Source organism: Lonchura striata, chromosome 1, assembly GCF_046129695.1.
Source record: "Lonchura striata isolate bLonStr1 chromosome 1, bLonStr1.mat, whole genome shotgun sequence".
Classification (NCBI taxonomy): Eukaryota; Metazoa; Chordata; class Aves; order Passeriformes; family Estrildidae; genus Lonchura; species Lonchura striata.
The window spans coordinates 117101444-117126337 of NC_134603.1; the positions used below are offsets into that span (position 1 = coordinate 117101444).

At 38.0% G+C, this 24894-nt stretch overlaps 1 protein-coding gene across 1 annotated transcript; it reads left to right on the plus strand.

Annotated features, from left to right (window-relative positions):
• The first annotated feature begins 2335 nt into the window (after positions 1-2335).
• AZI2 (5-azacytidine induced 2) lies at positions 2336-24697 on the plus strand. Its single transcript, XM_021536543.3, has 8 exons — positions 2336-2540; positions 10853-11082; positions 13571-13696; positions 14016-14115; positions 15766-15914; positions 18277-18338; positions 21080-21195; positions 24000-24697. Exons 2-8 carry the CDS (start codon positions 10858-10860, stop codon positions 24386-24388), a joined length of 1167 nt encoding a protein of 388 aa, XP_021392218.2. The 5' UTR covers positions 2336-2540; positions 10853-10857; the 3' UTR covers positions 24389-24697.
• Positions 24698-24894: the final 197 nt, after the last annotated feature.

Below are 24894 nucleotides of genomic sequence, written 5' to 3' on the forward strand. Positions count from 1 at the left end.
GCTGAACTATGTATGTTTTTACACTTTCTAATTAGCTTTTTAATCCATACCCTGTTCTAGTACTTTCTGTGTAAATGGGGTGATAATAAATTCATTTTTATGTCTTCAGAAATCAAAGTATGTTTGTTTCAGAAAAGATAAATGACATGATGAACCATTGTCCACCTAAATATTCAATATTTCAAAGAAAAAAACTAAACAAAACCAGGCCCTCTGCTATTGGAAAATTCTGACATTAGTTTAAATATGACTGTCTTTAAGCTGGTTTTAAATGTCTAGCACCATGTTTTACAATACTGGCCATTGTTTGGGGCCATTTTTTGTTTAAATATTCTGTAGATAGGATGCCAACTGTATTTTAATGGTAAAAGATTACAAATTAAGTACATGAAAAAATAAATGTGATAATTAATCTGTGAATGCTATCCACAAAATCAGTGGGCATATTTGATAGCCCAAATCCTTATGTGCTTTCCTTCTGGATTTCATAACAGCACTAGTTCAAATCAATGTTAATCTATGTAATAAGACCTCTGTTCTGTAACTTAATGACATGCAACACATTTGTATCCATGTCATATGAATTGTTACAAAGAGGTATTTACTTGGAAATAGTATTTTTTGCCCTTCAACTGAAGGCCACTGCTCTTGGTAAGAAACAGTGGAAAATAGCATTGTACTATTTTGGTTCATAAAATAAAAAGCAGTTTACATGTAAAATAAACTTCTAGTGAAAATCTTAGTAATGCTAACATGCTACAAACTTTCTAAAAATTTGTTTTGAGGTCTGTGAACATGATTAACGGAGAACTTGTGGTTTATGTTTTTAAATTAGATTCTTGTCCAAATAACAATTCCCTACCCACAGCAGAGGTCCTGTTTCCATTTGGTCTTTAAGCATTTAAGGAGTACCCAATATTGCAATATTTTCCCATATATAGATCAATTTGGCATGTTAGTATACTTCCCTTGCTCCAGCTGACTTAGTGGCACAGTTGCCAAAAGTCCTTTGGGACTTGGCTAAAGAACTCTCACAACATAAAAGCAAACTGCTTGGTTTTTTTTTAGTGGCAAAGGAAACTCCTGTTAGTTTTAAATTAGTCTTGAACAGCACAGCTGTTCTCCCCTGTAGATCTACATTAAACTTGTTGAATCAGCTTGCTTTTAGTCCCTGTAACAGAGGTCCTGATCTGCAATTTAGATTTATTCTTGCTTTGTTTTGACCTTGGTAGAGGAACAAAAGCTGTGGTTTTGGCAGACGAGGTTACATGCGATGATCTTTCACCCTGCTGTAGCAACAGAGCATCCATTGCCTTTCATCTCTGCCTCTGGCTTGTAGGGAGGAAAAAAATTTAAAAAGAGTACAAATGTAAAATGTTAGACCATGTCTCACTAGCTACTCAGCTGTGTGCAGGTGTAACTTCTCAAGAAGCTGGAAATAGTTTGAAGAATGGGAATTGGATGGGCTCCTTTGCTGATGAGTTCTTGGAGCAAGCTGGAGGCAGCTCCTGCTAAAAGTCGCTGATTTTTACTGCTTTGCTACAGCCTTATTTTGAATGATGGCAGGGAGTGCAGTGAGCCTCAGAAAAGGGAGAAAAGTGGGTTTTTAGTGGCTGCCTGCTTGTGGAGAGGCCCAGTGATGCTGGAAGAGTGGGCGCTGGCAGGGAGCACATCTGTACCCTTGCGAGACGAGAGTGGAGTGCTGTGCGCGGTTCCGGGCTCCTCAGTACCATAAAAACAAGGAGCTACTGGAAAGGGTCAGTGGAGGCCCCTCAGGGGTCTCTCTTTTAAGAAGACTGGGGGAGCTGGGCCTGTTTAGTCTAGAGAAGAGACAGCTAGGAGGGAATCTCATTAGGGCATATAAATATTTCAAATGTGGATGCCAAGAGGATGGTGCCAGAGACAGTACAGGGACCAATGGCCATAAACTAAAACACAGAAGTTCCACCTCAACATGGGGGAGAACTCTACACTGAGGGAGCAGAGCACTGGAACTGGCTGACCAGGGAAGTCGTGGGGTCTCCTTCTCTGAAGGAATTCCAAACCCACCAGGACGCGTTAATGTAGCACTGTTCGTGGTGACCCTGCCTTGGCAGGGGCTGCGCCTGGGTGATCTCCAGAGGTCCCTTCCATCTCCAACAATTCCGCGACCCCGCCAAACCGCGGCAGGCGCGCCCGCCGCCCGCGGCAGCTCCCAGGGCGCCGCCCAGCCCCAGCCCCGGCCGGGCGGAGCCAGAGCTCGCCGCGCTCGCCGGGAATTGCAGTCCGCCCTCCTCCGCCCTCCTCCCTGCCCGCTCAGGCGGCGGGGCCGCCTCTCTCCTTCCGGGAGCGGCGATTGTTGACTTCCTCGAAGGCGGCGGGGGCGGCGCCGGGCCCCGGGAATTCCCCGCGGTGGCGGAGGGCGAAACCGCGGCCGGGCCGGCGGAGTGGGGGCGATGGGCGCCCGAAGGGGCCCGAGCGGAGACCGCGAGGGGCGGCGCTGCCTGCCCGCCGAGCTGAGCGCCCGCCGCTGAGCGCCCGGCCCAGCGGGGCCCGGACAGGTTGGTGCCGGCGCGGGGGGAGCGCGGGGCGGCCGCGGCCGGGCTTTCCCCGCTGTGCTGGGAAGCTTCTGCCCCGTGGAAGAGGAGCGACTGTCCCTGGGAAAAGAGGCTCGTCTGTCGTTTCTCTCCTTAAAAGAGAGTCGTCCTCGTAGAAGCCCAGAATTGTGAGGGTTGGAAGGGAGATCATCTAGTTCAACCTCCCTGCCAAGGCAGGGTCACCTCGGGCAGGTTACAGGTGACGTGCAGGTGGGTTTTCATTGACTCCAGGGAGGGAGACTCCACGCCCTCCCTGGTCAGCCTGTTCCAGTGCTGTGCCTCCTTCATGTAAAGTTCTTCCTCATGTTGAAGTGGAACTTCCTGAGTTTCAGTGGGAGCAGCCTGTCGGTCGTGTGCCGTGTCCGTGCCCAGTGGCACTTGGCCGGAATAAGGAGACATCCCGTGGGGGACGGTGAGCAAGGCTCACAGGCACCGCTACCAGGCTGGGGCTGGGCCCCGGGCAGGCTGCTAGGCTGGTCACAAAGTGCCTCTGACCAAGCTGAGAAACTGCGTGGGTTCTTGGGGCTGCAGTTTGTGCCTTGGTACAGAGGAGTCTGGCAAAGGAAGTGAGCAAAGAAGGACTACAGGTGTGAAAACAGAAACACGATGGAATTTTGGAGCTGACAGGAATACAGGTGCTGCAGGAAGTGTTAATTTGGAAGAAGGAAGTGCAGATCGACATTGAGGTAGTTGTGTATGCCAGTGGTGCTTTAAACTTTTCAGAAAATGCCTCTTGAAATCCTGGTGTTTCACCTGGTAGGGAAAATACCCTTATCTCCTTAAATAAATTGGTCCCCTAGCAACTTAGAAGTGAGTGTCAACTGTTCCAGCGAGTGCTTTTAGGAGTTTTATGTTTTTTAAGGAATCCTTTCATTTCCCCACTTCTTTTCACTGTATGTGTGCAGTAAAATCAGTGTGCTGGAAACAGACTCTGGAAGAAGTGGAGTTAGGGGAGAATTATTGCCAGGACAGTAAAGTCTGCTCTGGACTCCAAAGGTTAGTTTCTCTTCTGAGACAGTTTTCTGGGAGATGTGGTTATGAGCTATGGGAAACTTGTCATTTCCTGGATGGGGGTGTATGATCACATGCTTCTGCTGCTAATAATCCAAATTATCTATTCCAACATCTATTTTAGAATTTTAGTAACTCTATTAGAATTACTGTAGAAATCAAAAGAAATCTAAGATTATGACTACTTTTTGTTCTTTGAATAATTGCTGTTTAATAGCAGGACTTTTGTTAGAAGTGTTTACCAGATCATTGTCTTATAGCTTAAGTAGATTATTATTGCCTCAAATTTTAAGCAGAATTTGTTCATCTAAACTCTCAGTGAAGTCAGAAAACACTGGTTGACTGAACTCTAGAGTGGACTATATGAAGGGTTTAGCCACCTTCTCACTCCCAACACCAGTATTTTTTGCTAAAATTTATAATTATTCAGAACCTTGTTTGCTGCATTTGCAGTTTAGGAAAGTGTGAGGTGACCGTTGCCCAAGCACTAGCTAGGTTAAGTTTTACAATGAAAATTAAATAGTAAACAGTTTTTCAAAAGAGCAAAGAGGTTGAAGTGACATCTTTGTGCAGCAAAAATGGGTAAGAAATTAGAGATAATTTTAAGATTGCCTAAATTTTAGCAAGTATTCTACTTTGGTTTTCAGTGTATCTGTTTTCTATGTGACACTCAAAAGGTGGCGAAAGTGTGAAAATTATTGGTCAAATATATGAACAAACTGTACTTACTGTACTCAGGGCAGAGAAGTAGAGTAATTTCATCTCACAGCATTGGAAAATCAGTTATTGCAAATGCAGTAATATTTGTTTGTATTATTTCAATAGATGCATTGAATTGGAGATTGTGCACCATAAAATGTTGAATGTGGGTTGCCTACTTAGGAAATTGGAAACTCCCCTGTCACTGCACGTGCTATCTATATCTGGTTTCTTTAGAACAGAATTTGAAGAAGAGAACATGTGGAAGGAAACAGGATAAAATGCAGTGTGGGTTTACCTTTTGATAAATGGTTTTATTCTTTCACAGCGGTTTTCTAGACAGCAGAAGTCTGACAGTCCACATTGAATAAAACAGTGATAATGAGATCCAGTTTGCTATGATGGCAATGACAGTATTAACAAAGGGGTCAGGATAGGGACCAGCTTGGTAGGAGTCAGTGGGGAGTTCTTCTGAAGGAGACTTCATATGTGTGTCCATTATCCATGGTTCACTTTGGACGCAGTCTTATATTTTTGCTAAATGTTTCTACTATAATTGTATTAATTAACTAATGTACATTATTATATTATGTTTTTATGTGGAGTTCTTAGTGTATGAAATTGTAGATGCAACTAAAATTTGACAGGACCTTTGGGAAGAAGAAATTAAGGCTGAGAGGGTAAGTGAAGCATAAATGGCTTGAATATTAGAAGTCATCCACTTAGAAGCTTCTAAGTGGAACTTAGGTTCAAATAACCAGGTTTGTCTGAAATATTGCAATATAAATCTGAATATTGAACTTTAGAAGACAGCCCAAGTTGAAAAGGACCTGGGAAGACCATCTGGTCCCCCTGTAAAAGGGAGCCCAGATCAGATTTGCTGGCATCCTGTCTAGTTGTGTCTTGGAAACGTACAGATGTTGTGTTAGTGAGTTGCATGCAGGATGACCGAGGGCCATCGGTGAGACTCACTTGCCATCCAGTAGCTGTAACAGGTGAGGCACACTTCCAGTTGAATTAAAAGCTAATGCAATTACAAAAGGCTTGTCACTGAACTTGTGAACTCACTGAATGATAATTAATCTCTTTAATTGAATAGAAGGAAACTTGTGACTGGGAGATAGGACTTGCTGTTTGGTTTACAAAGCAAAATATATTAAAAAAAAAAAAACAAAACAAATCCTCTAAACTTTTGGAAATAGTTATTCCTTATAAATCTTTTGAAATGGGAAAGAATGAACAGCAAAAGAAGGGTTTCAGTAGCCTTTTAAGATACATATATTTGGTGCTAGAAATGTTTTAACAGCCAAAAGCCATTTTGCTCCTACTTATGTTTGTTTGACAGTATTGCTTGTAATTACTTTCAACATTAAATGCAATAGTTTAATAAACAGGATTATATGATGCTGAAAGGATAATATTTTATTGATTCCTACTTCTGGGTTTTTATTTTCCCCCTTTTCAGGTAGTTGTCAGGGAAGGTGATTATTGTGACAGCATCCACAGAAGGGCAGATTGAATACATTACAATGCATAATTGAGGATGCATAAGGTTTGCAGATTAGCAGTGGAGGTACTGGAGTCTGACACTGTTCAGAGAAAGTAAAATTTATCAAGTGCTGTTGTCAGAAAATGGGCTTTTTATTGCTTTTCTGGTTCTTGTGAGAGTAGATTATTTATTGCAAAAACCTTGAGATTGAAAAAAAATTGCTTGTTGTACCTGAGGAGATTTGGCTTTTGTAGCTTACCCAGATGTTCAGGATAGATGAGCTGCAGTGATCTGGTGTGTGAGCTCAGGAGACAGTGAGTTGCCATTTCCTGAAGGCAATAAAACGAAAGTGCTCTGGAGGTCTGATACAGCTCACATGCTGACGGAGCACTGGGTACACTGAGAGGGCCGGGCTGTGCCCCTGTGCTCAGGGACTCTGGGAGAACGCTGGGCCTGTGGACTTTGGCCACTGTTCATCCTTCTGTATGGCCAAAGTAGCAGCTACTGAGGTGTGTGAACATTGTTATTACTCTTTAAAAATGGAGCACTTATGTGTAAAAAGTGATGCCTTTCTCTGTAGAACAGTCTGTTCACAACTGGAATCAAAGAGAACCTAAGATTTCTAAAGGTGATAAGTGATGGATGCTTAAAGAGACTGGAAGTCTTGCTTGTTTTGACATCTTGTGTCATATGCTCCAAGTACTGTGTGGAGTTTTTGATGCTGGCTGCAGGAATTCTGTATTATTCCTTGCTGTGCTGAAGTATATTTAAAAAAAAAAAGAAGAAAAAAAAAACAGTACATCTTTTCTGAAGTTAAGCTGAGGATTGTAACATGCTCACTCAGGATTCCTTTGGTTCAAAGGCATTTCTTGAATTTAAAGGGTTTTTTAATGTTTGCATGCATATATGTATACCCCTCTCTGTAAGGCAAAATAAATCAGTACAAAAATTATGCTGTTATCAACAGCTGGAAACTGTTCATACTACCATTATGAAGTCAAACCCTTGGAGTCTAGAAGGCAAAGAGGAAAACAGCCTTGAAATTATTTGCATTAGATATTTGGAAATATTTTGAAAACTGTTTCATTCTCTTTCAAATCAACTGTTAGGCCAAAATGAGAATCTGCTTCATACTGGGAAAAATTTAATGTAATCCTGCTTTTACTATCTCTCCTTCTGATCTGAGAATAAGATTAGCATTTCAAACTACAGAGCACTGTTTGTGCAGTGGTCTGTTTGCTATTAGAGCCTCTGCATCCCATGCTTCTTGTATGTAGAATGTGTTTTATATTTAACTGCCTCCCATGGTGTTAATGACTAGTATTCATAAAGCTCTCTAAAGAGAAAAGCGATGTTTCTGCCAAGCATTATTAAGATATGGGAAAACATTATATTGCTCAAAATATTCATTGTATTGAATCAAAGCTGTTCTATAACCTGTGTTGAGCAACAGAAGTGGTTCCTGTTAATTCTTCTTTTCTTCACATTATGTGAAAGAAAACTGAAGTGGTGCCACCTCTTCAAGCTCATTTGCTTATAAACAGGGAACATAATTAGTCCTGCTAGAACTTAATACTGTTTCCTGTCAACAGTGTATTCAGGTTGGGTTTTTTGTTTGTTGGCTTTTAAACACTAGTTAGTTAATACAAACAGTAGTACTAATACTCATTTAATGTATTTTTGGACATAAAGATTAAAGTCCTTTTAAGCAGGCTGTTTTGTGTGCAGATCATTCTAAAGCGTAAATGAAATATATTTATCACAGGCAAAATACTTGGCAAATGTGCTGAAGTAAAGGGAGTAAAAAGTATTAGGAAGACCTTTCTTGGGATGGGATTGTGTGGTAAATGGGATTGTGAAATTTGCTTTAAGGAGGCTGAGATGGACATCAGTTGTATTCATGGACATGAACTTGTCAGTATATTGCTTCAAATATTTTCGTGAGAAATCTTTCACTTGAACTGGTTACTGTAAGACAGATTATCTCATGAATTGCAGCTCCAGAGAGGTCAAAATTCCCTCAGGTGTTTCAGAGTGTCAGCTCTGGAGCATTTTCAGCAGTGCATCCGAGTGTGACTGAATTAGGAGAAATCAAACACATTAAAACAGGGCAGAAGTCTGTGGCTGAACTTGGTGAACCATCCTGAATGCCCTCCTGGTATTCTTCTTCCAGATTTCAGGAGTTGTAACCTGCGGAATAATCAAAACACTTATTTGATTGTTGCTGTCAGTTCGTATTTTTTAAAATGAGATGTAGTATAGTATTGGGGGATCTAAATTTTGATTCCTGTCCTTGAGTGAAATTGAATACTATAGCTGTAGATGGGGGCTTCTTACAGACAGCCCTTTTTTATGAGGGTTATATAAAGCCCTTTTATACTGAGGGTTTCTTTCTATCCTGACAGCAAAAAAAAAAAAAGCTGGGTGAGCTGTACAGTTCACCATGGCCTTTTATATTACTGCTGATCTTGAACTGTTCAATGGCAGTTTGTCATCACTTAGTGTGCAATACAGTTAGTCAAAAATGTGTATATTGGATTTTTTTGAACTGTAACTTGGGTGTAGAAATTTAGAAAAGCATGCAAAGTCCCTTTGAATTACGTGGAATTATATGCTTGTCTTCTAAATAATCTCCAGTTCTGGCTTAGAGGGCAGCATCAGAAAACCCAAGTTGAATAATGCTATAAACTGAGATCTTTCAAGTAAAAAAATGTTGGAGTAACTGGTCTTCCTAGCAGGTGCTGGTTAGGTAAGTGTGTACTTGAATTCATAAAATAGTATTTGTGCGTGCTGAGTCTTATTTGGAAGGTGTTTGTCTCTTGGAAGCTCATAAAGGCGTTTTAGTTAACAGAATGCAGAAAAAAGAAGGTCTTGTTTTCCCATATTGCCATCTCCTGGTAGCACTGATGTGTGCAAGAAGTAGGGCATGTATGATGCTCAGGAGCTATAGGAAAGCATGGGGACAAAGATCTATGTTATGTACAAGGTCACAAATCTGGTGCTTTCTTTGAGAGATAATGATAAGCTGTGACACTTCTTTAACGACATTTGAGTCAAGTGTTCCGAGAAAAGGCAATGTGTTGCCTTGAGAGGGCAACCTCTTGGGAATTTGATGAGATGGTGACAAAACTTGCAGAGCCTTTGGTGAAATGGGGGAGGATAAGCTGGTGTGTTATGCTCATCTTGGAAGACAAAATGAGCAATTCCTTCAGTCAGTTAATGCAGTTTGAATGACGTGGTGCTTTTGGTCAAGGTCACCTTGTGCATGGAGGGATACTGTTCTTACAATGCAAAGGAAGCAAACCTTTCTTGCAGGATTCTTTCTACTTAAATGACACAAAAATCACAGGATATTCAAGGCAGAACAACAAGCAAGGGAAGCTTAGGCTACTTTTTTTGTCAGAATGCATCAAACAATGTACAAGGCATCTATTCACCTCCTGAATATAACCATTAAAAAGAGTTCAGCTTTGGTTTGTATTGTTCTTGTCTTTTTTCACTGTTGAAAAACTCCACTGCTGTCTTATTTAGTAGAAATGAGCTGTCACAGTTTTTTATCATGTTGTCTAACTGGCTTGGAGCAAATTGAGACAAATGTGATAACAGCACTATTGTTCAGCAGTAGCTGTACTACAGTTCTTAATGCTGCACTCTGAAAGCTTTTCAGCGTGGTGAGAGAAATTTGACCATATAGACAAGCTCCAGGCCTTTACTTCTTATAATCTATAAACAAATGGAAGTCTAGTTTGAATTCAAATAGCAGATACACAGTAGAAGCAGCAATTGTGGTCACGGGAGTTTTTTTGCACTAATGCCTGCCTTTTCAGCAAGGTTCTGCTGATCAAGTAGGTTTTCTGTTGAAGTAAGTTTTTCCTGCAGTACAAAAAGCTGTCTTCATTATGCTCAGTTCTTTCATTCCAGCATTTTTGTTGGTTCATTTGCTAATCATCAGGTACCTAAGGATTTGTTGAAGGGGAAAAATATAAGAGTCTGCTTTTTGTAGAAGTCACATCACTAGTTTGTTTAAAGTGGGGTGGTATTATCAGGCACTTTGTAGCATATCTTAGCATGCATAGGAATACATGTAATCTTGATGTTCATAGCTGAATGAGATGTGTCTTTTTTTGGTTGGTTATTTTTGCACTTTGGAGGTTGGCTTGTTTTTAAATGAACCCCAAAACTTGTTCCAGATAACTTGTAACTCTTAAGGAAAATGCTTTTGGGGGTTTTCCATTGAGACCTATTGCTCAAGAAAATATATAGTATTTCTTTAAGATGGTATTTTCTTATTGAATGTTTTGCTGTGCCTGAATGATGCAGGTTGTAACAAAAATTCAGTGTAACATCTGCTTTGCATTTGTCATTCAGGTGGATCTGCCTGGTATTTTAGAGAGACATTTTACGAATGATCAGATTATTGTCAGTTTTCTCCACACATACTGAGGCAGGTTATGTTACTGTGCATGTTTTCATTCTCATCATATTTTCAGTCAAAAATTACTGTAATTGTTCAGAAGGAGGTTTTCTACTGTGACCAAGGAAAGAATAGCTACTTATGCAGTCTCTTTAAGGACAAATAAAAGTGTAATTTAAGATTCTGTCTTAACATTTGGGAACAATGTAAGTATTTGCATTCAGAAATAAAGAGGCTTTGGCACTTGTGCTCAGGAACCACAGGAGTTGGTTGATTTGTTGGAACTGTACTCTTTCACTGCTCAGTGCTGGCTTGCAAAAGCTTTGATATAAAATTCCTTCGGAGTTCAGATAGTTGGTACCAACCAAATTCTACATTGGTGTTAAGACTTAATAAAAATTAATTTGATGGTTCATCTGTATCTGATAGGTGCTCAAAATATTTATGTCAAGTAACAGTGAAATGTGTCTTTTCTACACAGTGTATTTTCAAGGTGAAATTAATTTCAAGATTTTTCTGTGATATTAAGACTCTTCCTGATTATTCATCTTGTCTTGTCATACTTAGACAGAAACAACCTGCAGTATTACTTCAGAAGGTTTTCAGATTCTTGATGAATCTGTCTTTGTGAAAACTTAGCACTTATATCTGTCTTTTTAACAGCTGCCATGGAGGAGTTGGTAGAGGATGACATCTCTATTTTGAACCATGAAAAAGCAGACAATGCTCACAAGAGAGACAGCGATATTCCTGTTCCATCCTATAGTGGAGATGAGTCTGTTGCCTCACATTTTGCACTTGTCACTGCATATGAAGATATCAAGAAACGACTGAAGGAGACAGAGAAGGAGAACTCCTTCTTAAAAAAAAAAGTGAGACTTCTGGAAGAGAAGGTAAGAAAACAGCTGATGTACCAGTTTCTGGTAGCAGCTTCTTTTTTTGCTCCTGGCTAAATGGCAGAGAAGAAGGTTAAGGATTTGAAATATACACTTGAAATAATTTCCATGTTAAAGAGTTTGTATAAATTGTTTTATTTATTTAAGTGAAATGCAGTTTGCTCCTCTGGTAGTGTATTTATGTCATACTGGCATTTTTGCTTCTCACTGGGCACATATATGATGCAATGCAAAGAGAGTGGCTGATTCCGACAGATGTGTAGTTGCATAGAATTTCTCACTGTAGTTTGGATGCCTCTTAATGGTATTTATTAGCTTGGGCACACGTGACACAGTATTGTTAAACAGTGAGGTGCAAAGCTTGTAAATTATCAGAATCCAGGAAAAGTCTAGCAAAAGACTCTTGGGCTCAGTATACCAAAATGATAAGGAAAAATTGGTTGCTAAGAATATCCAGCTAGGTCTAGCTAATCACTGTCTCAAGCATGAAATGCGAAATTACAATGCCTAACCTAGATGTTGGCTGGCTGGATTTTGATGCAGTAATTCTAAAATATAAATGAATGTTTCAATTTGTTTTATAGGCAGTTTCTCATGGCCATAAACTAGCATAGTTCATTTAAGCTAAAAATTGACCAAAGCACAGGTTTTTCTCTGCAAGTAAGGAAGGCCGCGATTAAATGTATATCCATTGTTCCGCACCAAGTGTCTTTGTACTGCAGAAGTTCTTGACTTTGGTAGATTGCTTTCTTATATAAGATGCAAAGATAAATCCTAATGTTAAAGCTGAGCCAGTTTTTTACCATTTTCTGCTAACTCTGCTACTGGCTTAAAAGTTTTCCAAGTGTGTATTATTTTGTGGCATTGGAATGAAGAACTTGAGTCACACTTGGCACAGCTTTGAGACACTTATTTGGGAATTCTTGGTGAAGACAGGATTGACTTTTTCTCTAAAAGGAAAACTGTCTCAAGACTGTCTTTATATAAGGTTTGGGGGGATGTTGGGAATAGGAATAGAGCTTTAGACTTGAACCATACTGAGTGTAACATCTTTTATGTTGTTACTCAAAATCACAGTAAACAGGATTTGACCTTGACAGTTCCTTTTGTTTTGTCTTTTGGTTTGGCCTGGTTTAGCTTAATTCTCTTGAAGATGCTACTTTTTCTGTAGAGAAAACTTTTTAGTACATGAATACCATTAAAATGTTTCTATGAGGGAGGGGTATTGAGAAGGTCAAGACTGTTAGTGGCTTTCAGTCCTTGTCAATAGCTAATGTACCTGTATACTTTAAAAATATATGGGGAGTTACTCCTTTGGAGTTTGTAATTGTGCATGGAAACTTCCAGAAAGTTTATTAAGGCTTGTGTTCTATTTGAGTGGCTTTATTGGGGGAGAAAAATACAAAGGACGAAATTTAAAAGGAGTCATACACATGCAAAAAAACCCCAAAGGGCAGGAGCTTCCTATCTCTGTGGCTTGTTTTCCCATACTTTCTTTCAAGCAAACACTTAAAAAAGGATATATTTATATATTTATATTTATTTATATATATAGATACATGAGTGTGAGTGCTTTGTTTTAATAATTTTTTCCATGACTCCTAATTTTTAAGAAAATATGTGCAAATCTGTTGTGAATATCTGCAAGAGGAACACTTAAAGGAAGTGTGCAGGATAAAATAATTGAAAAGGAAAATACATTACTTAATTAAAGCAAGAACCTTTTATATCAATTGATATAATTTGATGTAAGACTTCTTTTCTTTCTGTCTTATTAAAAACACTGAATATATTTTAACTGTGTTCCCCTTTCTCTAGCAATCCAGTGGGTAGTAATTATTCTGCCTTGCTTGCCTTTTGCCATAGAGGGCAGTGAGATGGTGGTGATCTGAAAGTTAATAGATATGTGTAAAATTATTCTGCTTTGGCTTTTCTTACATAAATACACTGAAAGAAACATTTACATTATGAGGCATTTAAGAAATTATGGTTGGCTTCCTTTGATCTTTCTATATTTTGTTTCTTTATATACTTAAAACTTCTTTTTCAAAAAGCAGTTTACATTTTTTCAGAGCCCAAAAAAAATATGGTTAAGGGATTGTTAGTGGGAGTAATCATAACTTATGAATGGTTTTTAAGTACTTATAGGAGTGAACTCATAGCAGTCTACTGGAAAGTATCCCTGTCCATGGCAGGGAGTTGGACTAGATGAATGTCCTCTTCCAACTCAAGCTACTCTATGATTCTATTAACTAGTGAACATTAAGTATTGTTAGAGATTTCAGAGTTTGTAGAAAGCCTTTGTTGCATGTTCATCAAAAACTTTGACCTGTATCAGTATATTTGATTAATTTGTTATGTAAACTGCAAAAAAGGGAAAGCTGTTAGATTAATATTGCAGGCTGTACCATTGCCTTTTCAAACTTTTGCAGTTCCCAGCATAACATACAACGCTTCTCACTTCTCCTGTGTGTTACACTTTCAGGTGCTTGGTTCCCGGCTGGAAGAGGAATGCAGCTCAGTCGGGCGGGAACAAGTCAATAAGGCCTACCAAGCCTACCGAGAGGCCTGCATTGACCGGGATCACTTGAAAAGCAAACTGGAAAAATTGGTGTGCCTTTTTAAGTAATGACTTCAGTGCATGCTTTATCAGCACTGCATAGTTAGTACATGTTTACTGTAGAATTAACTGTATATACTTAAGATCTGTGGTGTTGATTTTATTACTTTTAAAGTACATGACAATGCTTTCCATAGAAATAATGATTTAAAGTACCTCAGTTTAATTACTGGGCGAGAATAATGCTAAAAAAAGTCAAAGCAATATTTTTTGTTCTGGTATTTGTTCTAAAATATTGAATTGTCAGACATGATAGAAAAATGCTTCACAAATTATTTTGGGTTGGGGTTTTTCTCCCCTCTGAAAATAGGCAAAAGAAAGTGCAGAATCCTTGAAAAACTTGAATGAACAGTTGCAATCTAAAGAAGTAGAGCTGTTACAATTGAGAACTGAAGTGGAAACTCAGCAAGGTATGCATTTGATTATTTCATCTTAAGTTATGTTGAGGAGCTTTAGTGGTTATATTGTGATCTTGGGGCACAAAAAGGTTTAACCCTATACAGGGGCAAGGTAAGAGAGGCATGAACAGCAGTTGAGGTACTTTGAACTTGTCTTCATTCTCATAAATAGTGATGTGTATATTCTGAGGCTGTTGTGTTCTTCCACCCTAGGTGATGTACAAATTTGAGAAATGGGCACCACCTAACAGTTTATAGGCTGTGTCATGTACATCTCTGGACCCCACCACGTTTTCCTCAGAGCAGGGCAGAGGCCTGTTCAAGTATAAAGATCATTCACTCAATCCCACTTCCTCTGGCACCTGCAGAGTATATTGCTTTGTCTTGCTGTTGGGATATGACAAATACAAGAGGATGTTGTATAGCAATAGCTGCTGTTGCCAACAGTTACTTAGATGGCTGGGAAATGAGGAAAAATAGAAAGATGTTGGTTGTAGAGAGCTGGTGAAAAAAGGAAGGAGAAACTAACAGTACATCCTGGCAATTCCACAAGTCCAAATCTTGCTTCTCTTACTGCAGTTGTAAAGACCGCTCTGTATGTGATAGATGCATAAAACACACACCATGGAAGAAAAGAACCCTTGATTAATTTAGTTAGAAAAAAATGCCATCTGTATAGAGAAATGGACTGACTTCAGAGTCTGTACAAATGCAGTAATTTGAAAGGTACTTTTGAGTATGGCTGTGCTTGAATTGGATTACTCTCCAAGAGGACCTTAAACATTTAATGCACTACTTCAATTGCATAAATGTTTAAACCTAGAAAAACAAATTGCAGGTAGTGCTCATATCACTGTTGAGGGCCTCATCATTTCAGGAGGTAAGAATTGCAGAGTTTTTAAGGAGAGCTCTGAAAATGATGATTTCAATCCTTATTTATAACTCAGTTTTACTCATAAGTGGACTCTGAGTACCTTGTTTGGGAAAAAAAAAAGGAATCAATGTAACTTAAGGTTGTTTAAACTACTAAATCTGAAAATAAGTGTACCACACAATTGAAGACTTGTGGGTTTTCTTCTGGTCATGTTCCTCCTTTTCTTGCTGTCTCGCTAATGCCCTGCTACTGATCTGATGGTAGCATCATTGTTACCATGTGAATTGCTTCAGTCTAACAAGATTTGTGTAACTTTATGCTTTTCCCCTTTTGTTTTAATTGTATATTTTGTTGTTCTGTGCTGAACTTCTCAATATTAAACTTGCGGAAAACTTAATGGTAAATGATGTAACAATGCAAATCTGAGGGCAAAAAGGCTTATGCTTTCAAAGCATGTAAGAAGTATGCAAGCTGGCATATATGATGTGTATTTGCCATAAATTGATGTTTTTTATTTCCAGTGCCTTTTTATGCTTGTACTTCCTTTTTCTCTGTGTCAAAACTCCAGTGCATTCCTAGAAAGTAGGGCTCCATGCTTTAAACCCAGAAAATAGACCACCTCTGCCAGCAGCATTACCAGTGCTATATTTCCCTATTGCCATAGACTCCAGTTTCTTCAGAATATGATTTTTTGTAAAGCATGGGCTGATTGAAGATCATCTTGCATATTGAGTTACATTCTTTGGACTGAGATTGGAATCTGATTGTCTTGTTTGTCTTTTTTACAGTGATAAAAAGTCTGAATTGTACTCAGGCTAACTGGGAATTAGAGAAGCTGAACAGTGACCTGAAAGTGCATAGTCTGGAACAGGATCTAGAAAAACTCAAGGAAGAGTGCAACAGTCTCAGGAAGGAGTTGCAAAATTCCAAGCAGAAGGTACCTTAATTTTTAAGGAATTTTTGTATTAATGGTTAGTTTTAAATCCTGTGGTCAATCAAAATCAAGGGTTAACAAAAATATGAAGAATACAATTGAGTGAAAGATTAATGTCTTGGTAAAATTAACCTTAAATATTTTCATAGACCATCATTTTTCTTGGAAATAGGGACAGGCTTTTCAGGGGAGTGTTCATGACATCAAGCCTGTCCAAATTTAAGAAGTGTCTGGATGATGCTCTTAATTAAAAAGTTTAGGTTTAGGTAGTCCTGTAATGAACAGGGAGTTGAACTTAGTCCTTATGGGTCACTTGTAACTACAGATCTTCTATGATTCTATACAGGTGAGATTTCCCAGCCATTGCTCATATAGCAACAGAAAATAAAGCTTTATGATTTTTTATAAGTAGCCACTGAAGTTCTGTGTAAGCTGGGCTACTAAGAAAGTTTGGATTTTTTTTTTTTTTTTTTTTTTTAACAACAACAGGATGCTCTGTTGGTGTCATAAACTTTGTTTAAGGAGGTCTGGCGTTTTTCTTTAGGGTAGTTGAACGAAGCTTGTCAGGAAAGTACCTCTTTTGGCACCCTTTCTTGCCATTTCTGGGGAAAATATCTGTTCTGAGGGATACATTTTGTAACCTAGGAATTGTTAGGATCTCAAAAAGAAAAGATAACACTAACAAAAAGCAGTAAGTTATTGTCTAGTGCATTCTTTCTGCTTTCCATCTTACCTTTGATGAAAGGTACGGTGCCAGTCTCTAGGACTCTGCAGTCACATTGAAGTTACACAGTGAATGTAAAACATCTAAATGTGATTGTTTGAGGAGGCAGACTGGTTTAGATTCCTTCTGGTTAATCATGATGATTATGTAATCTGGAATCACACAGCATTTGAGTGAGTCTGCATTTTTTCCACTAGGTGGAGATAAAGCATGTGAAAAGCATATGCATATGATAAAGCATATCGTTAACTTCCCTTACTGTTGGCTGTTTCACTTGGGGCTGGAACTGTTTCAGGTGCTTTCAATAACTTCTAACATCTGAAGGCTTGCTGTAACTTGTGTGAAGGTCTGGTGGCCTCGGGTACGTCTAGAACAGAATAACAGCTGCATAAATAATTGCAGATTGTATTGCGAGAGTGAATGATGTCAGAGAGAACAGACTAAAATGGCATGTGATACTGTTTAAATTATGTTTATGCCAGCAGTTTTTGTTGCACAGAACAAATACAGGGAACAGCTTTTTGTTTTGTTTTGGGGGGTTTTGTTACAGTGGGTTTTTTGTCTTTCATATAATTTTCCCTTGATCCTGGTAACTGCTTAATACAGGAAATAAAAAAGTGCATGTTTTCAAATGTGGGTAATACAGTGCAACTTTTTTTTAAGCTATGAATTTAAATCTTTGGGAGATGGTGAGAAAGTTCAGGAGGGAAGATCAATAGGCAATGACAAATCAGCATTATTTCAACTCTTGTGGTATTTTCATTATTGCTTATTTTCATTATATTAGCTAACATCTAATGAAAGTAAGTAATAATGAAAACAGGAAAACATGTTTTCAAATGTTTTCTACCTTAGGCAAGTGTACTTTTGATGTTTCTGTACTTTTAGGTATTCTTACTCAAGTTTTAGATTGTAGTTGATGCAGTGTGTACATTGTATTGACAAGTTGCTTGAAATACGTACAGCCTGTCTTAAAGCCACTGTAAAGGGATGAAATCCATAACAGCTTTGGCTAGAGGGAATGATAGGAAAGGAACGCAGAAAGAAGGGATATGAAAGGGAGGGAGCTCATCACAACTGAGGGTCCAATAGAAGCACAGCTAACAAAGTGAGCCCAGTATTTGATTTGTTGAACAGCCCTGGTAAATTCAGTGTGGCTGCCTATATGGGCAATTTTATAGTCTTTCAGACTGAAGAGATAAATTACGTCATAAAAGTAACTTGTGGAAATAAATCTATACTGAAACGGTTTCCTTTAACTCAAAGATCTTTATATATTGTGCCAGAGAGAGAACACAAAAAGACTGTTTAAAAAGCAGAAATTGAGAAAGACTTTTCATGTCCATTTAAGAAAGTAATCAGTCTCTAATTCTGAGATTTCAACTGTTTTCAAAAAGAAGACTATGGAAGCAGCTGAACAATGCCTTTTTATAAGTAGGTAGTTTAAGCAATTTTTAGTGGAAATTCTTAGTAGAAGTCTTTATTTTCCTTTTGAAACCCACTGCAGCTAACACAAATAAAGACTACTTTACTTGTGAATTTCAGTATTAGGCAAATTGGAGTTTCACTGATGTTTTTTGAGAAAGAAGATCTGAAATAATGTTCATTCATTCTTTGTCTTCCCTTCACTCTGTTATGCAGGACCGGACTCAAGAGGAAAATCCATTACATGGAGACCACCTTCAAAGGCAAGACATCCAGAGGTATGAAATATTTTATTTTCAGTTTACTGAGTTCAACTTCAGTTAGTTGAACAAGTAAATTATTCTTGAAATAACATTCTTTAGGTGTGTTGTTTCAAGTTACATCATTTTATTGAAAGTCTAGGCATAGTTATTTAGCAAAATCATTGTACATTTTTTTCTTTGTGTTTGTAGTTCAGGATGATGATGATGACTATTTAGTTATGCCTCTTGGTGCACTTACAGCATTTTCCACCAGAGGGAAGAGCAGCCCTTCACAATGCCAGGCTTTAGTGCAATGGGCCTTGGTGTTTCCTTGGGTGTTGAAGAGACTTTTCAGCCACTGAAAGAGAACATACAGACACTTCCCATCATCTATTCTCTGGTGCAATGATGCTAACAATGCACACACTACACACAAATCACACTTTTTCCTTTCACCTTGACTGATACTTATTCCTGTGGTTCCTCTCGGAGCTTTGCAGTCAGCCTCACATGACTGATAAAAGATGTTCTCTCAAGACACAGCAGTTATCTCTTTGGTCACTGCTCTGATCAATCTGATCATTTGATCAAATAATTATTGATCAGAATATGTTTATTCCACCACGTGGTACTCCAGGTGGCAGCTATCTAAAATAGCATATGGACAGTATAGTGTTTATTGTAATATAAATACTGAATGTGTAATAAATATGTAAGCCCATCCAAAAATCTGTGGAGAAGACACTTGAAAAACTTCCTGTGAAAAACATTTGTTGTAGCAAGCAATCCTGCTTCTTATAGAAAATGAAGGCATTTGCACCTAGTTAACTTTCTGGAAAGTAGTTATTTCATATTTGTGAGCAGCTTGCCAATTTGACTTTAAATTCTCAGTGTGTAAATCTAATTTGCTGTCGATTTAAACAGGCTGTCATAGTGAAGGTTTATATTACATGTTAGAAGGCAGTATAGAATAAACATCCAGGCACAGGGAATCCTTGGTTTTTCAATTACAAATTCCTTGAAAATTAGGCTTTGCAATGGGATTCTAAGATGGTATCCCCAAAAACAATTAAAATTTGTTGCATGTGATTTAAGTGGAATTCTGGTACCTGCAGCCCTTTGCAAGATACTTGGAAAAGTACTAAATGTGTTTTAAAAAATTCATCCAATCACTTTCCTTCTGGTTGGTTGCAGACACTTGAGCTGTCCTTACATTTGCCATTTTGTGTTAAATATTGGACAGTTCTGGTTTGACATAACTGAAAATTTGATCTTATTTTTTAAATCAGAACATGAGAGTTAAGGAAGTGTGGTTGCCACATCAGCTTTAAAATTAAGTTGTCATCTCTTAAGAGTTGAAAGAGCCAAAAAGTCTGCAGTAGAAAGGCCACAGCTTTAGCTGAACTTATTGAAATATCAATTCTGAAAATTTTAACTTTCTCAAAATTGCTGACACTTAATACGTTATTTATTAAAATAACACCTTCCTGTGTTCTTTAATAGAGCTTTATTAATCTGGGTGTTTGTGTTCTGGGGAAGTATTTCTGTAGATAGAAGTTCTATTTCTTTGTTTTAAGGGAACTCTCTTAGTGTTGACTTGCATAATAGCTACTTCTCAGAGTAATTTTGAAGACATTTGTGCTTGATATTTCTTGCAGGAATGACCCTATATTGCTATTTTTGAACGGTAGCATTACATACAGTTAAAGCTTATTAATTCTTGCTCATCTCAATAGCTTGAAATACTGAGCTGTTTTTAAATAAATGCCTTTTAGTAAATGTAGTGAGGAAGAAAAAATCTGGAAATTTTCATCCATTATATTTGTCTTCAATAAATGTGTTTTGGTAGAATGTTAAGCGTTAAAAAAACATTAAGTCATTGAATTCATGTTTAAGTCAGAGTAACCACATCCTTATGTCTTTGAACACTAAGTTAATTATTAATCAACATAAATGTGACATTCAGTGAGCCTCTGCTAGAAATTTTACCAAGAAACATATGGTAATGCTGACTTTTCTTTTTTTCCTCTTAATTTTCTTACCAGTTATTAACCTGAAACATCAGTGTTGGAACAGTGCTGCTGTTGCTAAATATGTTTCTTGTATTATGCTGTCTTAGAGAATGACTTGGAACACCATTTTTACACTGTGTGATAAGGCAGTGTATTAACATAAATTGGAGGCCTTGAATATGAAAGAGTATGGCTTATATTCTAGATTGGACTCTGTGTGTATGCTCAGTTTGGGACTCAGGTATTTAGTTTTAATTCAGTGTAGAAATGTGCATGGTATAAGACCAAATACTGGTCTTTGATTATTTGAAATTACAATCAGTCAATATTACTAGGCTCATAATATGTGTTGGGGTATGTGGTCATTTATTGAAAGGTATTCAGAGTCAACACTCTGCCTTTTCTATAACCTGGTGTCACTTTAAATAAAGTATTCCTTTGAGATGACTAATTTTATTGGAAGGTGGTTAGTTTTAGATACTGAAATGAAAAGTATGCTTCATATTTCTTTCCTTTGGAGAGTTTAAATTATTATTATTTTTACCTAGTACGTCAATGTATAATGCATTGTATATTGCAATAGGCGAGAATCAAAATGCAGAGGCCCATCCATTTCAGGTAATTCTTGGCACTGTTCCATTTACAGTTATGGTACTGTAACAAAATTTGCAGAACAATTTATTAACAGTCAACACTTAATAGGCATGTTAAGAGCTGTTTTAAAGGCAGCAATATTTAACTTGTAATAAATTTTTGTTTTGAAAGTTTGCAACAGACATGCTGGGACCTGAAGAGAGAAATGTCCAATTTGCGTGTAGTGACTGACAAGCAAGCTGAGATCCTACAAAAACTGAAAAGGAACACACCAGGAACCAAGAAAGGCAAGTCAGTGTTTGCAGTAAGAGACCTTACAAACACAAACCATTGATTCAAGCTGTAGCATTTTAAAAATAAACCAGCTATCATATCTTATCAGAATCTCATCAATTGAAGTTGATAAGCTAGACTGTATTATGGTTCCAGCTTCCTCATTTTCTGCTTTTGCTTCTGTCTCATACTGGTCAACTTCACACATAAAGGTGTTGCTGATGTGTTTTTTCTTCAGTACTGTATTCTGTTCCCCTTGTGGCTTTTTTCTCAGTCAAGTGTTGCTTATGTGCACAAGGCTGAGGTGTTAAGTTTACTCTTATTTGACCTTTTACCACAACTACTTCATATTAGGGGGGAAAAAAATCTTTTTGCAAATGCAGTCTTATTTTCCCAGTACAAAATATATGAAGTATTAAATTTCATGCTTTAAATTTAAATCTTTAAATTTCAATTTAAGTGCTTCAAATTAAATTAATTTAATACTTTAAAAGATTGAAATTCCTTGTGGTTGCCTATTTCTTTATATTGTACTCAGAAAAGGTGTCTTTTCTAACAAAATGTTACACAATGTGTCATTTTCTGCAAGTCAGAATACTGGGGAAAAAAAACTGCCTTAAATAATTTAAGGGTTAAGCGTTTTTCACATAAAGTATTTAAAATTTCCGTGAGCACTTCATCAGACAGTTCTTCTGTTCCATGTTTCTCTCAAGCCAAATGCTAGACTGTTGGTCAAACTGTGGTAAAGAGTTAATTTCCTTTGTTTTCTGCTCACTTCGATTGTGGTCTTTACTGTGCTCAGAATATTGGTGGAAGACAGTGAACTTGGTTACAATGTACTGGTGACAGTCTCTGATGTCCCTGTCCATGACCAGATCAAGACATTTTGTTTCTAAACAGCTCAGTGAGGTAATGACAGGATTCCCCTCCCGAGCAGTCCTTGCCTTTGTGGTCAGCAGTGACCAATGATCACTTTGTCTCTGGTACTTGGCTGATACAAACTGTCAACCCATTTTGTAGACTTGGCCATATTGTTATCAGGTGAGTCTGTGTTCCTACAATTCTCAAACATGTTTGTCAGATAGCTTCAGCAGAGAAACTGGGAACTGAATGAGTCTAAATAATCTTAAATCTGTCAAGGTTTGATGTGATCATAAACAGTCCTTACTTTTAATTTGGACTTCCCTGTCTTGCCACTACACAACTACTGATTTTTCTCACCTCCTTGGTGAGGAGACTCATATTCTGCAGTTCTTATGCAGTTGTTCTTCCACAGCCATAGAAGGCATTCTTGATTGATCAGGGAACAGTGGACTTTTGCCTTTTCATCTGTAGACTTTTTTTAGAAGTATGTGAGAGTGGACAGGTCTGATCTTGGTCATCAGCCACACTTAGGAATGCAATAAGTAAGTAATATAAACTTTGCTTATATTTATAGACAAATCTTGGCTTATGCAAAATATGGGTACAATTGACTGAAGCCTTCCACTTCCTATACCTCTAGTGACTTTTGGCATCTACAAACCAGCAGCCATTGCTGGAGGTGCATTAATTCTGCAGAACACACGTTCATTGCTTTGTGTGGATCATGAACAGTATCATTTAACATGTGGATTCTACTTAGAATGTGGAGAGGCATTTTATTTATGTTATGTATGGAGGCATTTTCAACAAATGTGTGTGCTTGTAGGGTTTTCTGTTTTTTTTCTTGTTTTTTATTGGTTGGGGTTTTTTTGTGTTTTTGGTTGGTTTTTAGGGTGTTTTTTTTTGTTCTGGGTTTTTTGGGGTTTTTTTGTACATTTTCAATCTATTTTCAGTGGATTCAATTTTTCTTGAACTTCTAAAGGTCTGTGGGCCTCAAATTGCTTTTTACACCTGCCAGCACAAAGATGCTAAATCCAGTGCCTTAGCATGTCTTTCAGACATGATGTCCATGCTATTGGAGAGTGGTTTGGGCTGACATCCCTAAATATTAATTGTGACAAACAGAAGTTGCATTCTCTGACCAAGATACCAACTTCTTTTTCTGTCCCTTAAGATCTAAAGTTAAAAATTGCAATTGATGCTCAAGATTAACAGCTGCTCTCGACAACTCTATGTAAGATGTGAGTTTTAACTCAGGAAGCATTAATCTACCCTGATTACATGTTTATGTACATTATCACTACAGAAAAAATGACCTGCTTGTATTTGGCCATATGTTCAGATGTGTGTTGAAGGTGCAGCTCTTCCATTGCAGGTAGATCCTGTTTAATTTCAAAATCCCCCCTGCCTAACAGTTAAAAACTCCTCTGGAATGTCACATGACTGAACATTGCAGTTTGTCACTTTACTTTTGAAAGTCAGACAAGAGAACCTGTGAACACCACGTATTTCCATCTTACTGCTTCATGGGCAGTGAGAATTTGCCTTCTGGATGGCATGAGAATACAACTTGTTAAAGAATCAGTAGAATAGGAAGCAGCATTCAGTCTTCTGCATCTGGCTGATTTCTCCAAGCATGTGAAAATGGTCTCTGTTTAAGCATTCATTTCAGTCTGGTCAGAAAGATCCATCAGTTTATCTGTGTTGAAATGGAAGTTGAGAGATATTTTTGGAGTTGGGTGTGTTTTAGACACTGATTTCAGGATTTTGAGTTCATCTTGAGACTAGTGAGGGTAGTATATTGTTTTTAGCTTTCAAGTAGTTACTGAAGCCAACCTTGTGGCTTGAAGAAACTGTGTTTAACATCCCTGCTAGACTGTAGTACATTTGGAGTACATGAAAAATGCATTAGGTAATGTAATTTTTAAAATATTTTTTTATCTTCTTCCTTCAGCTGCCTGTACTGCACCAGTACAATGTGTTGACTTGAACATTTCAAAGGTGAATTTGACATCTGGGGTAGGCTATAAAAACCTCTCACAAAATGATAAACCCCTCAGCAATGCTGTGTCTCCTCCACTGCTGAGAAATGCCCGTGTCCCATCAGAAAGGGTGACCCTACAAGCTTGGACAGATGAGAGACCAATTCCACCTGATGGCAGAACATTTCAGGAACACCATTCCTATGGAAAGAGCTCTCTGGAAGATAATTCCTGGGTATTCCCAAGTCCTCCAAAGCCCAATGAGAATATGTTTTGGGAAATGAAGAATAATCCAACTTTGTTAAACTGTCAAGCAGATTACCTGGATCGATGTAATCAAAACTGTCTGCACAAGAGTTAAACAATTTTTAGGATGAACTGAGGCATTTTTGGAGTGATTCTGAATAGGCACCTTAATGCTTGAACTTCTAAGGAGAGAAAACAAATTGCTTGAAATGTTCTTTATTTTTAATTCTAGTTCCAAATCGGAAAGCCTAGTCTTCCTCTGCTGTAAATCAGGAGTGAGTTCCTTGATGTTAAAGCTGTGCTGGTATAATGTAAATACAAAGAAATCTAGCATGGGGCCTAGATAGTCTTGTACTGCAAATGACATACATTTGCTAAAGGTTACACTGAAAAGTGAGTTTGTGGAATAAAACAAAATAATCCAGTTCTGTATTTGTTCACTATTTGTATGTTATCAAGAAAATACCTGGTATCCAGTGTTAGAACTTGTACCAGGCCTTAGCTTATATTTTGACAGTGTTCTTTTTCAGAATAAGAGAGAACATGAAGAATTGGATTCTCTCTTCCTTACTCCTTTCAATTAGTTTTTATTCCTCTGGTTTGTAAATGCATTTTTCTGTA